The 14272-nt window shown below is 39.2% G+C and overlaps 1 protein-coding gene across 5 annotated transcripts in view; it reads right to left on the bottom strand.

Annotated features, from left to right (window-relative positions):
- Nucleotides 1-6611: 6611 nt before the first annotated feature.
- Nucleotides 6612-14272, bottom strand: part of LOC137261894 (four-jointed box protein 1-like) — a 62856-nt gene continuing 55195 nt past the window's right edge. For all 5 annotated transcript variants that reach the window (XM_067799697.1, XM_067799700.1, XM_067799698.1 and 2 more), the window contains 4 exons: nucleotides 13699-13875; nucleotides 12386-12566; nucleotides 11667-11831; nucleotides 6612-8661 (listed from right to left, as the gene is read on the bottom strand). In XM_067799697.1, the coding sequence (XP_067655798.1) occupies nucleotides 8235-8661; nucleotides 11667-11831; nucleotides 12386-12566; nucleotides 13699-13875 (950 nt within the window). In that variant the 3' untranslated portion in view covers nucleotides 6612-8234. The remainder of the gene's footprint in view (nucleotides 8662-11666; nucleotides 11832-12385; nucleotides 12567-13698; nucleotides 13876-14272) is intronic.

The following is a 14272-nucleotide window of genomic DNA, read 5'->3' as shown; positions in this document are numbered from 1 at the left end:
GAAAAACAGCCACTGTCAAAGAAAACAAACTCCGCCTAGAATGATGTCTAGTGGAACTGTGTCATATCAATATATCCCTTAGGTAGGTAGCTGATTTAAGGTGGTAAGCATCATCATGCAGTTCCCTGTTATATGCTGCAGATGAGATTTGGCTCAGTAAATGATAATGTTATATTTCACAAAAGTGTAATTAAACAGTACAATTATTTTCAAGGCTTTTAAGGATATATGTATCTATGGTAAATAGTCCATTTGATTTGTTTAGGTTACATGTAGAAAGTGATTACTATAATATTCTCCTAATATTACTGATAATACTGTTTGTTTTGGATTCATCTATTTATTATGCACATGCCTTATTCAAGGCGAAACAAGGGTTCGTGTAGCAGTCTGTGCTTGAGAAATCTCCACTACCAGTTAGCTGATGCATGGTTTGCTGAAGTCCCCATCAGTGGACAACCACTAACACAGATGGTCAGTCTACTCCTCAAGGCAGCGGGATGCTAAGGGTTTTCTCAAAGCACTCTCTGAGGGCGACAACTCCAACATGCTTATATGGCTCGAATATTAATGAACAGCTTAACACTGAATGGACCGGCAACATGTCATCAGCAATCCATTGTTACAAAGCACTGTGGTTTATAATAATTTGTTAATAACTGACAAACCAGGGACGTAAATCAAATGGACATAAAATGCTGTATGTAATAACATTGATGCTTTTAGGACGTACCTCCTACATTTCAAAAGACTTTGTAAACATTCCTATTCAATGATTTCAGTTATGAGATACTGTAAGAGTTATCAGTTCTAAAGTAGGACAATGTACTTGTAGACAAATTCCTGCTTTTCATCATGTAATAATAACACTGTTTGAAGATCACATATGATGTCTGTATTTGAACAAATGACATCAGTGATAAAATTAAACGGAAGATTGTTCACAACACTGGTGTTTCTTTCAGCGAATGTCCGAAGAAAGGCCAGAAAAGTTGATGACATTGTTCAAACGAAAAGAACTCAGACAGCAACAACGAGCATCTGTTGGCACAGGATGAACTGCCTCTGGAGAAGAGATAAGTTAAAGACGCCCCTACCTCTATTCAGTTGTAATTCTTGAATCGATTAAAAAACCTGAAACCTGATTTTGTCATATTTTCTGGAATTAGGTACACCGATAGACAGTTATTATCAAAAACGTTTATCTGATTAAAGACCCTCCTCATACAGATATTGTCTACAACCGTTACGATTCATAGGGTATGTTTTGTCACAGATGGAGTGTACTAGGTATTCTAGGTGGCTTTCTAGTCACATGATGGAGGGGGTTGGGGTGGGGGTGTAGAAGGTATTTCAAAGGCAGCAAGCATGTAAAACTAATCAAAATTTTTCGTACATTATCTGACTAATCTAGACAAAAGACTACTACCACTTTCACTTTCCATGAGAATTTTCATGGAACTTTGTTTCAAACAACAATGTTGTCTTTCCACGATGGGTTAGAACTTTGCTAGGACGGGGAGGGACCGGTCCAAACGTCGATATATTTTTGGTTTAGAATCATGATTTATACTTTTCAAAATACTTATAAACTTACTCTCGTGTACTTGCTCATTCAAACTATAAATCAAACTTATTTAATGCCTGCATACCAAAACGCTTCCTACAACAATAACAACACTAATGAGTGTTAATGTCACTTGAAATTGAAGCGTAGATCTGAAACCCCGTCTACAATATTTTCATTACTTGTTCGTTATTGAAGATAACAGGACAAACCTGCAGCATGAGCCGATTATTGTAGTTAGTGTTCATAAGTCGAAGTTGTCATCTAACATAGCGTGAACAATTCTTGGCACCACTTGAACTTTACCCTCGGTGTCCGTCAGACGACTTCCGGTTTCACAGTTCGGCAAATTGGCAAAACAATCGGAACATCCCAACTTGTTTCTGTATTTCCATGAACGTTGTACTTGAAAAGGCGTGTTAGGTTATATGTTGAATTATATTGTAAACTGAAATGCGAACAAGCATTCTGACGTCTTTGCAATGTGTCAGAGAACCTATCATCCAGTCGGATCTGAAATTTCACATCTCGTTACAAATGCATTCACCCTTCTCTCAAATGGTCCGACTGAAATTGCAAAAAGACAAAGCATAAAACTAATGTTTTCGATGCTGCAACGACAGAATGGAAACAGATGCTGCAAAACTAGGACACGCATTTTAACGGCTGAAATATTTGCTGCAGAGTATATATACTACCGACAAGAAATAAGGGAACTAATGAAATAATAGCGAATTTGAAACTGCTTTAAATATCCACTAAATCAATTTTAAGCGTCAAGTTCAATATCTGGTGTGTCCACCATGTTTGGCAACACATTCAGGGCACCTTGATGGCATGCTGTTAATCAATTTCCGGATGGTTGCCCGTGGTATTACCCGCCATTCCTCTTGGAGAGCTGCACCAAGCTGGGCCAGGTTGGCAGAACGTCCCAGAGGTGTTCAATTGGGGACAGGTCTGGGGACTTAGAGGGCCAGTCCAATGTCTGGATACCTTCTTGTCGGAGATAAGCGGAGACAATTCGGGCCCGATGTGGTCTGGCATTATCATCTTGGAATACAAAATTTCGGCCGATAACTCTAGCCAATGGAGCCACAACAGGGCGCAATATTTGGTCAACGTATCGCTGACCAGTCATGGCTCCGTTAATGATGACCAAATCTGATCGTCTGCCATGTGTAATCCCACCCCACACCATGACACTAACACCTCCATATCGATCATGGTCAAGAATTGCTGCTCTGGCATATCGCTCCCCGCTCCGACGCCAACAACGTTTTCTGCCATCTGTGAATCGTAGGTAAAACCTTGACTCATCAGAGAACATGGTGTAACGCCAGTGGCGCATAGCCCGTCCCTGATGCTGCCTAGCCAATGCCAATCTTTGGCGCTTATGGTGAGCTGAAAGGGTGACACCCTTAAAAGGCCGTCTTGCTTTCAGACGAGCTTGATAGAGTCGGTTTTTAACGGTTGAGGTTGAAATGCGTCTTCCAGTAAGTGTGCGGAATTCTCTATTGATGGCAGGGGCCGATTTAAACCTATCGCGTAGAGCAATTAGCATAATGAGACGATCCTGTCGTGGTGTCGTTGATTTTGGTCTACCACGCCCAGGTCTCGTTGCAACCCCACCCGTTTGACGGTACTTATCCCACAGGCGTGAAATTACACTTTTTGATTTACCCATCTGCCGGGCAACTTCACATAATGATGTCCCCCCCTCTATCATCCCCACAATTCTCCGAGATACTGCCTCGGAGGCATTTCTGTCAGTAAGTGTCAATCTCTATTGCATTAGTGATTGCGACTTCTCCAGTACATTTACAGGAGTTAACTTCTGTATGCACGTGTAGCACGTGCTGGGCATGCATTATGCGAAATTCCATTGTCATTGGATGTTGCGTTTGGGAGATACGCCACGATAACGGACCCTGTCACAGTTAAAGTCATCTACATTCAATTTCTTCGTTCCCTTATTTTTCTGTCGGTAGTATATTTCCCGGCCGGTTCTGTGCAGTTGGTTTGTAAAGTGACTAAAATCAGGGAGCCTATTTTGTTGTAGAGTATCCCTGCTAAAATATACTTGTTTTATTCACGCTCGGTGCCATCAAGGCTGCACACCGGAAAGACATAAACAAGTGCACCTACTGTGGCAGGCTCAGAACAATGTATTTTCTTTGTAACTGTAGTTTTTTACATGTTCATAGACTAGTGAAGATCAGTCACTGTCACAGTCTCCTACAAATGGTTCGTCAATCAAGTATATCTATTTGTTCTCTCCGCGGATGATATTTCAGGGTAATTCTTGGAACGAATCTTTGGCTTTTAACAGTTTTACTTTATAGAATATTTCATCTTCTTGTGGTTTTTAGAGTAACGAAGCTATAATTTTAAAAACATATTCGTGGTCGTTTCACCAAGCAATGAGATAATTGTTTGCATAAATTAATGTGAAAGTTTAAACAAAAGAAAGATAGCTTTCAATTTTAGAGGGCTAGTTCATCTCTCTTTTCAAACCCTAAACATTGCCAGTGATAAAACAGCAGATCAGGCTAAAAGGTCATTAAAGGATATGATCAGAAAGGAATGATCTTGTCACTGACAATTCATTCTTCACAATATCCTGCAGCTCGTAAGGGGGCGGTTTTTGAATATATAAAACCCAATAAAATGTTATTCTGTCTTGGACTAAGCCAGTTCCCAAAATATCGAATGATCGGCCTACAAATGCATCACAAACTGCAGGAAATAAAACACGCAAGAGATATCTTGTGTGTTTGAGATTGATAGAGGTCCCTTAGAATCACACCTAGGTATTGAAATCCATAAAAAAAAACAGCTCTGTGAAATTACAATCACTTATTAAAGTGACTCCCCTCTTCGTCTTGCCTGAAAGAGCTTGTTTTGGAGACACTACCCATCCCCTTTCAGATGACGTAACCATGAAAGCATAACTGATTGTAATGTTTTCACTTATTCACACATGATGCCAAGGGTTGAAACTATACTCTGTACAGTCACACAAATGTCAGCTCACAATATATTGTTTACAATCAGTACCCGCTTGAATATCTGGACTTAATGTTTTAGGAAGATCGAAATGAGGATGTCCTTAAAAACAGCCCTCGACTAAATATTAATTAAGCCACCCAAATCTGTGACTTTTGATTTTGACAGGAAGTCACCCAGCACTACACTGAACATGTTTTATATGATATTCTCTGAGAGCAAGCCATTATCCAAAAGGTACCAATTGACACACCTATTTTTAAATTTTCTGGGGTTTTGTTAGAAATGTTACACCCCAATGTGTTGCGCTGATTAATATCTCGTTAGTCACAGTATCAACATATATGAAATTTGGAATATGGCGTTGTTAAAGATTCCTTCAAAATAAGATGGACGCTTCTCAAATATTGGACATCGAGGCTAGTTAGCCTACGTAGATTTTGATATTTTGATTTACCCTCGTACATGTTTTATAATTAGATTCATGGGTTTATTCTGAAGATTTGTGGTAGAAACCAACACGTATGTCGGGTTGTATTAGGAAATGTAATATTATAGGAAAATAAACGAAATGTCCGAAATAGTTATGTTACATTCTGTAAAATACCATCAAAATGTTGATGTTTGAGTATATATTTATTCATATGCACGTGCCCTCATATTATTGAAATTATGTTTGCTTCTTAACCTGGGTCCACTGTTTAATCAAGTCGCCAATCGACCTGAATACCTGACTGAGACAAAAGAAATTGACCCCGACGCTTTGATGACATTCCCTAACGGAAGAGCCTTGTGTTGATGTTATTTTGTATGACACGGACGGATTCGAACCACTGATTTTCGTACGCAGGCAGATACGTTATCCAGTAGACCAAGGATGCGTTCCGTCCACAACTGCTCTATACGGTCGTGGTACGTATGTTTGTGCAATACAGATGTTTATGTAGTCTGATCTCCACCAAGCATGAGCGCAGAGTTTTAGACCATTAAAGTATGTTTTGTAACAATGAGGGGAATGTTATTTATATTTACTGTGACTATCTTTGTTCACATACATCACTTTCCCATTATCAAATACATGGAAAAATACCAAGGAGAAGGTCGAAATTAAAGAAATAGTGACGATCATTACTTGGGTTAACGCGAAAAGCATTGCAACATGTGTTGCTGAAGTTTAACAATGGAGATTTTATCATAGCTTCTTGTGACACCTACATATGCACCCCGGCAATTCTTGAATATACCTTGTACAATTCTACAACATAGCTTCAACATATTTATCTTTAAACTTGGTCTTCAGTCACCCATGATTACCATGAGAGGCGACTAACAAGCTGTGAAGGTCAATGTGTTGACTTCACTGACATGTCATCGTATCCCTGTTTCGGAGACCGATGAGCCTGATGTTCATCACAGGATTGTTTGGTCAGGAAATTGTTTACATACCGCCCCTATGATGCATATAGCTGCAATATTACTGAGCGCAGCGTTAAACAACAACCAATCAATCAAACAATCAAATGATTCTAAAAATACAATTTAATGACTAGTTTAGCTAAATAGTGTTCCGTGGAAGCGCTTAAACACGTGTTGTGTGAAAATTAGAACCTGTGTGGCACCGCCTTTCAGAAGAATAACATTGAGCGAGACTTGTTTTGTCTTTCACAAACATCAAGAATAAAAGGGAAAATGTTTTGAGAATTTGCTCCGTCGAAAGGTAATCTTAATTAGTTTATCTTGGATATGTCAGATTAAAATCTTGTAGAAATGACGTTTCATCGACTGTATGTGTGTGTTACGCCAGTTTATATGTGTAGCTGTCTATCCATTATAATAAGTTGTAGGATGACACTATTGACGCGATGGGCATTGCTCGGCTGTACTGTTGCATGTGCAGAACGTGCTTACACTTCTGCCTCACATGGGCGGGTCTGCGTGTGATCGCTGTTGACATTACACCAAGGTGGACTGAGGTAGGAATTATTGAGAGATCATGATCAAGGGTGACAAGAATGCCAATGAAACGTGCAACACTGCATTGGTTTGGATCGTTTTAATACACAACAGAGACACATGAAAATAATTTACAATAACACTCACAATATACAGACAAGAAACTCTGTTTCTTCATACAGCCACGATGGATTTCCGATCAAAAATAAAATTCGCGCACCCGTTGTACTTACCTGGGTAAATTAAGTAAATGATTGTATTTTCATAATTTGAAAAGGAAAAGTTGTGGAAGAAACGTGACTCTTGCAGTAATATTTAATATCTTGAAAAATACCTATTGCTTGAAGGTGCTGAGGAAGTAAATAATATTGGAGAACTCGGAGGGTCTGTAAATATGTCATATGGCCTTAACTGTATTCATCAATAAAGATTTAGCAACAGTAGGTGAAACGGGTGAAACGAGTGAAACACATCTAAGGAGAATCACATGAGCTCAGCAATGACGTCACACACGGCAAACTCCCATTTCCAGCTGAACCATGGCTCATTCTTGAAGCTGTCCAAAGCAGTTCCTGACACATCAGCCCACATTTACAGAAGGATGATATGAAACAAAATAAATTATGTCTTTGGGAATGTCAGATTTTCCACGTTTCTGGTGTCTTTGAGACCAGCAGGTCAGCAGCAAATGTCATTCAAGTCCATACCTGGATCTAGAATCAGAAACATCAGGAGTGCATATTACACTCAAGTGATGAAGTCCTACGAAAATATGGTGCATGCACCTGCCCATTTACATCTGTCAGTAGTGGCACAACACCATGACTCCTTATTGTCATGGTTAATACAAAATGGTCATGTTCTTTTGACAATAGATGTTGAAACAATTGACTTATGCGGGAGCTTCCTATACTGATGTATGAAATAACAATAGCGCTGGTACCAGCCCAAAATGGATTTATCCAGACCAGACACCAAGAATTCACTCAAATGTATGGAACATCTAAAATTTGCACAGACTGTCAGACTGGCTTGGTCTATATTTCGACTGTCTGTGAGTAATGTAACCTGTCTCCAGTGGTTGGACAGGGCTTATTTCATACACTGCCCCTACCCCTAAATATTTGAGAACACTATTTCAAATCATCAATTACAGTGATGGTGGTCGATCAGTTGGTGTTCTTTCTTTTACATGTACTTTGTAAAAATTTGTAAAATGACAGTTAAGGTTCCACATAATATTTGAATGCTTGAATTCTGTTCAGAGAGCACAACAAATCTAAGCTGATGGCACAGGGATGAGGGTTAAAACTAAGGTGTGTTTTGGGTGGGCGCCAGTTGAGCATGAGCCATGACACTGAACACCATGTTTTTAAGGGGGGCTTTGGAGGAGGTCATGTAGGTGACTGTCATGGAATTCATTGTCAACATGGAATCCATTTCATGACCTTCAATGACTCATTTTCCAGTCTGCAGACCCCGTCAATTTTCATATTCTGGTCACTTGATTCAAGGAACCACATTCAAGTCACTGGATGAACTTAATTACATTTAAGTTTCTGGTTGAACTTAATCATATTTAGGTCACAGAATCACACATTAGACACTGTACAACATTCGTATCTTCAAAGCGGCAATCACAATTTGGGACTTTTTACGTTAAAAGAAATAAAATATACACCAGAACAGTCAGTAAGATTTATGTTTGTCATCTCTGGTGAGAATCCTTACAGAATTTGATCCACTGAATAACTTCACTTAATCGTTTTGAAAACATTGTCTTAAATAAGTTATAGGTGGCGTCTTTCTGCACAGCATCAATGAGAGGTTCATACGTCCTGGCATAGTGTTCGAGGACCTGATGGGGACTGATGCTGCCGTGGAGCTTGTGCAGAGCATCCACGAGTGATTTCTGGAAGATACACATCGTCTGTAGCATCTCTTTGTGGAACTGGAGGAAGTGTTCACCGTTACTGCCGCTGTGGTACAGAAGATCATATGCATCAAGGAGCCCACTCTCGTTATCTATCAACCAGAGCTTTCCTGTTGTTGTGGATTTACGAAGGTTACGAATGTTGTCTTGAATTATCTTTGGTGATTTCTCTTTCTCTGCAGCATCCTGCATACTGGCCACTCTGAAACACAGAAGGAGACAGTTGCTTGACATGCACCTCTGAGGAGGGGTGCTTGTATCACTTGTTTTGGAAGGGAGTGTTGTTCTTTTCAGTCATATCTTGTAGAATGAAATAGAATAAATTGATTTTGCCTCAAAATTAGCACCTACAATGTCCAGAATCATATTGTTCAGTTCTTTCTGTCTCAGAAAAATGTATGTCTTGATTCATAAACTAAAACAATATTACTTCACTTACTACTGAAGACTCAAACCATCCTCTCTGAAAATTGTTTCGTTGATCCACTGGGTTGTATCATTTAACAATAAGTGGTGGGAAAAATAATCCTCAGTCCTGTTTAAGTGTCTGAACAACAGACCTTCATATCTGAGGTTGAATGCCATGTCCATTTGACTAATGATGTTATACCCTTCAGCTGACAAAAGTAAGGATATTTTCTATGGGATGATCCACATACATAGTCAAATAACTCAGGACCGTAGATGATCAACAAGCACTAAACACTGCCCTCTTAATAAAGGTCGGCCTAACATGTTCCTTCCAGTTGCCAGTATAAAAGAGGACCTGTCATATACGCTGACTGTTCAGTTTACCACTAGGAAGACCTTACAGGAGAACCAGTGTGTAGACTGTGTCATTATCTGCGAAATGACACGTATTACTGGCCTTCTAAAGTAGCCATTCCTACAGATGATATTACCTTAATGGATGTTATTAGTGCCACAGGCATTAAGGCATTAAACCCAGTCAGCATCAAATTGGATGCATCATTCTGAGATGGAAATCTACAGCTGTAACTGCACATGCTGTAACACCTTCACTTCAGTGCCACTTCAAGACTGTTAAGTGGGTGGTGGGGTAGTCTAGCTAATGGTGAAAGCATCCACTCATCACAGTGATGACACAGCTTTGATTCAGTGTGTACAATGTGTGAAGCCCATTTCTGGTGTCACCAGCCATGATATTGCTGGAATATTGCTAAAAAGCGACACTGAACCAAACTCATTCACGTATCTAGATTCGTTTTCATATTATATTCTATTTTTTATTATTATATTTTATAAGCACCTACTGAGACATGCTTTGTTTTCCCCTCGATAATTGAATACCAGTCCCAAACCACACAGTTATCAATCTCAACTCCCTGGGCATCATACAACTCTTGCAGCCACTAGGTGCACAGAGTTAATGTGGCTATCCCACCCTTGCAATTGTTTGATTGTTAACACTGACTTGGTTGACATATGTCATCGGTTCCCAATTGTACAGATTGATGCTCATCTTGTTGGTCACTGGATTGTCTGGTCCAGACTCGATTATTTACAGACTGCTACCCTATAGCTGGAATATTGCTGAATGCGGCATAAAACTAAACTCACTCACTCTAACACTGACAGTAAGACAAACTGTAAGTATATAATTATATCCTATATATGTTTCTTTTCTCACTTGAACTTAATATGGCTGAAACAACTAAATACAGAGATAAACCCAAAGTCACTCACTCACTCACTTATCCATAACGTCATGAACACAAGGGGAGGGGGCTTAACACCCAAACACCTGACTAAATTCCTTTTTTTATTGTCACCAGGGGCAGTGAGTTAGGTTAGTGGTCAAAGTGTTTGCTCGTCACGCCAAAGACACGGGTTGCTTTCCCGACATGAGTACAATGTGTGAGACTTATCTCTGGTGATATTGTTGAATTATTGATAAAGTAGTGTAAAAGTATACTCTTTCATCTTCACCAACATATTTTAACCAAACACACTGCTGCTCAGACAACTGGAGTTTGATAACCAATGTATTTTTACCACCCAAACTAACAAGATAATAAATCTTTTGACTTTGGGCCAAAGTGCAAGTTTCACACAAGACATCATTAATCTTAGAGCTTGACCCTTCTCCCTATGGGGAGCTTTAGACCCTCCAAGCACCTTATACATGGAAATAATATATAACTCTTTTCTTCTATTTCAGGCGTGCAAGTAGTGCATACATCAACTTGTGGTTGTGGACAATCCTAGTCACATGAATGTATTGACATTCTAGATCTATACAGCTAAGGTGAGGGAACAACGTTATTGGCAGATGTACGCTGCTTGCTCGCAGGTTGCTAATTGTAAAATGATGAAGGAGCCGGACGTCCCTGAGGAAGTGGATGGAGCTCGCTAAATGCAGACACTTTGGAAGCGGGTTTGCAGTACCGATATTAGACTCATGGAGGAAACATCTGACTGCAGGTAGGAGATAATACTTATTCTGCTGCATACTTAGTTTACTTGTGGTACTGAATGGAATTTGGTCTTTTCAAAAGTTTTAAGTTTTATTAACACAGCATTGTTGTTTGATATCCACATACATTGGCTGATGTTATCATGCATACATTGATTGATGTTATGTGATATCATCATATTTGATACTTTCAAAGAGAAGCCTGTGATGAATTCACATTTGATACTCTCAAAGAGAAGCCTGTGATGACTTCACATTTGATACTCTCAAAGAGAAGCCTGTGATGACTTCACATTTGATACTCTCAAAGAGAAGCCTGTGATGACTTCACATTTGATACTCTCAAAGAGAAGCCTGTGATGACTTCACATTTGATACTTTCAAAGGGAAGCCTGTGATGACTTCACATTTGATACTCTCAAAGAGAAGCCTGTGATGACTTCACATTTGATACTTGCATAGAGAACCCTGTGATTACTTGGTTTGATATTCATGTACAGCTCATCATGTTTAGTACCTCTATTGATGCTGTTATTTTGTAACTGCATGATAGAAAGTTTGATGCATTGCTGTGAAAAAGATAGTACTTTGACATGATCAATTGGGTTGTCATTAGTGTGTAATTAAAGTCATACTGTAAACAGAAAGACGTCAAACCAACTCAGTCGTACAATATTCATGAAGACATCATTTTTGGCAAGTAGGATGTTAAAATGGGACTCTATGATTATTCGGGGAAACCATGTTGAGGTCTTGGGCCTAGTACATACCTATCGTAGTTGCCTGTGAGGTAGTCGAAGATGACCATGGCGCCCCACTGGACAATGTCTGACAGTGCTGCAGCACTCAGTTTCTTCTCTGTGATGATGTCTGAGTTGACGATACCCCCTGTGCGATACGCTTCCAGGATTGTGGGCGGCATCTGCACATGAGCTCTGACAGACACAGGAGGAAAACATATTCCAGTATGTGCGATAACACATATAAATTGTGCACGATTCAGAGAGATTTTTCTTACCATTACTCATGGAAGATATTCTGGGGAAGGAAAGTTATTTGACTATATGTTAATACTATATGTTAATGCTTGAACAGGCTGAGATTTTGATTACAACGTTATATTAGGAAGTAATGCAACGAAAGAAAGCAGGTTGTTTGACAATGAATAACATGTTTAAAATGTTATTTTACCTAGAGATATACGTTTCTGAGTTTTGTCCTAAAGTCCAAGATCGATCTGTTCTTCCACTGAAAGTTTTCATAGGAATTATGCTCTTTTTGTTAAATTAATTTGTTTCCAATGATAAATGGTTACCTTTAAATTTCTAACATTTTAGTCAGCATAAAATATATGATTTTTTTCATAGTTCTCAAGGAAAAGTAAGACATTACTTGTGTGATTAATATGAGGTGAAAATGGGTTTACATATTTACTGAGACAATACATGGAATAAGATTGCGGTTGAAGCTTCCAAGGCAGTGGGCTGACCTGCGTGAGTTCATGTTGTCTATCCACTGAATGAGGGCCACGTACTGGTTGTTGCCCCACCCTAGAACCGCTGTGTCCTGACCCTGCCAGTGGATTGCAGAAGCATTGATCTGGGACAGCAGCACTGCTGGAACGTTGTCCATGCCTAACAACATCGACAGATAAAACGACAGGACCTCACCTGCAGAAAGGAAGCAGGTTTGTTAATAAGTTAGGTGTAATAGACTAAATTAAAGCTACCACTTTGTACTTGGTGTACAATATCTCAGGTTTCCAAGAGGAAATGAAAACAATGCTCACTGTTTGATGAGATGTACGCTCGTATGATAATCAAGTGACACAGGGTTTTATTTTAGATGTCTGTCAAGAATCTCAAGTTATAACAGGGTTTTAATCTAAATGCTTCTCAAGAATCTCAAGTGATACAGGGTTTTACATGAAACCACTAGAGTCATGGTGACTCACAATAAATGAATTGGGGAGTTGCTTTCTAGATAAGCCATGAAAATATTTTGTCAATGAAATACTTCCATTATTAAGAACTAGCATATGGCTTAGCCAGGTGTGGTTTACAGTGAGAAAGCCTAAATGGGTTATTTGAATTCATGTTACAATTATTTGAGATATTATTGCTTCAGCCAAAACTTGTGAAATGATATGAAAATATTTTTGGAGCACTTTATGAAATTGTTGAATCAAATGTGCAAGAATTGTTCGACATTTAAAGCACCATGATATTACCCATAGGTCTAGGATTAGGAACTTGTTATCAGCAATTTTCTCTGATCATTGTGGTAATGTAATGGAGGGTTATTACTTCATCTGACACATCTGTTTACACAACTGCCATATGCTGGGAAGAGTAAGAACTCACATATCACAAGTGCCATGTGTTATGAAGTGTCAGTACTCACTTAACACAAGTGCCATGTGTTAAGAAGTTTCCAAACTCACTTAACACATGTACCATGTGTAATCAACTGTTAGAACTCACATATCACAAGTGCCATGTGTTATGAAGTGTTATTACTCTCCTAACACAAGTGCCATGTGTTATGAAGTGTCAGTACTCACTTAACACAAGTACCATGTGTTAAGAAGTTTCCGAACTCACTTAACACATGTACCATGTGTAATCAAGTGTTAGAACTCACATATCACAAGTGCCATGTGTTATGAAGTGTTATTACTCTCCTAACACAAGTGCCATGTGTTGCCAAGTGTTAATACTCTCCTAACACAAGTGCCATGTGTTGCAAAGTGTTAAACTCTCCTAACACAAAAGCAATGTGTTACGGAGTAGCAGTACTCACCTAACACAAGTGTGTCATGGGGATGGCGGTATCGGGCACACATGGCTGTCCCGTCCTCCATGACAACATATCCATTCTTGGGACGTCCACAGCGGTCCCATGACGGTTGCTGGAGGCTCTTTATGTGTGTTACACGCATCCTCCTTACCCAGTCCATCCGACTGTAGTTGGACATACCTGAAACCCAAATGTCACATGACACAACATGGTATTTACATGTACATTTTGGCAGAATGGATAGTGGGGTAGCAAAGTGTCTCTATAATGGAGAAATGTGGTGCAATGCAGTACCACGGTGCATTCACTCACTCACTCACTCACAGTATCACAGATTTACTGGATGCAAATTCTTGTGTCCTATATGCAGAAAAATTGATAGTCGATGCAATGAAATTTATTAGCTCATCCACAGGGCCACAGAAAAAGTCAAAATATTTTTCTAAAAAGTCCCAGCCAAGTAACAATACGTTATTACTGACTTTGCTTCAGGCTTGGTTATGGTATCATTTGCAAATTAATTACTGTAACAATGTGTTGATCAGGAAACACAATACAACAACAGTATTAATGATAA

Source organism: Haliotis asinina, chromosome 14, assembly GCF_037392515.1.
Source record: "Haliotis asinina isolate JCU_RB_2024 chromosome 14, JCU_Hal_asi_v2, whole genome shotgun sequence".
In the NCBI taxonomy this organism is placed as follows: Eukaryota; Metazoa; Mollusca; class Gastropoda; order Lepetellida; family Haliotidae; genus Haliotis; species Haliotis asinina.
This window is presented reverse-complemented; position numbering and strand designations above follow the sequence as displayed.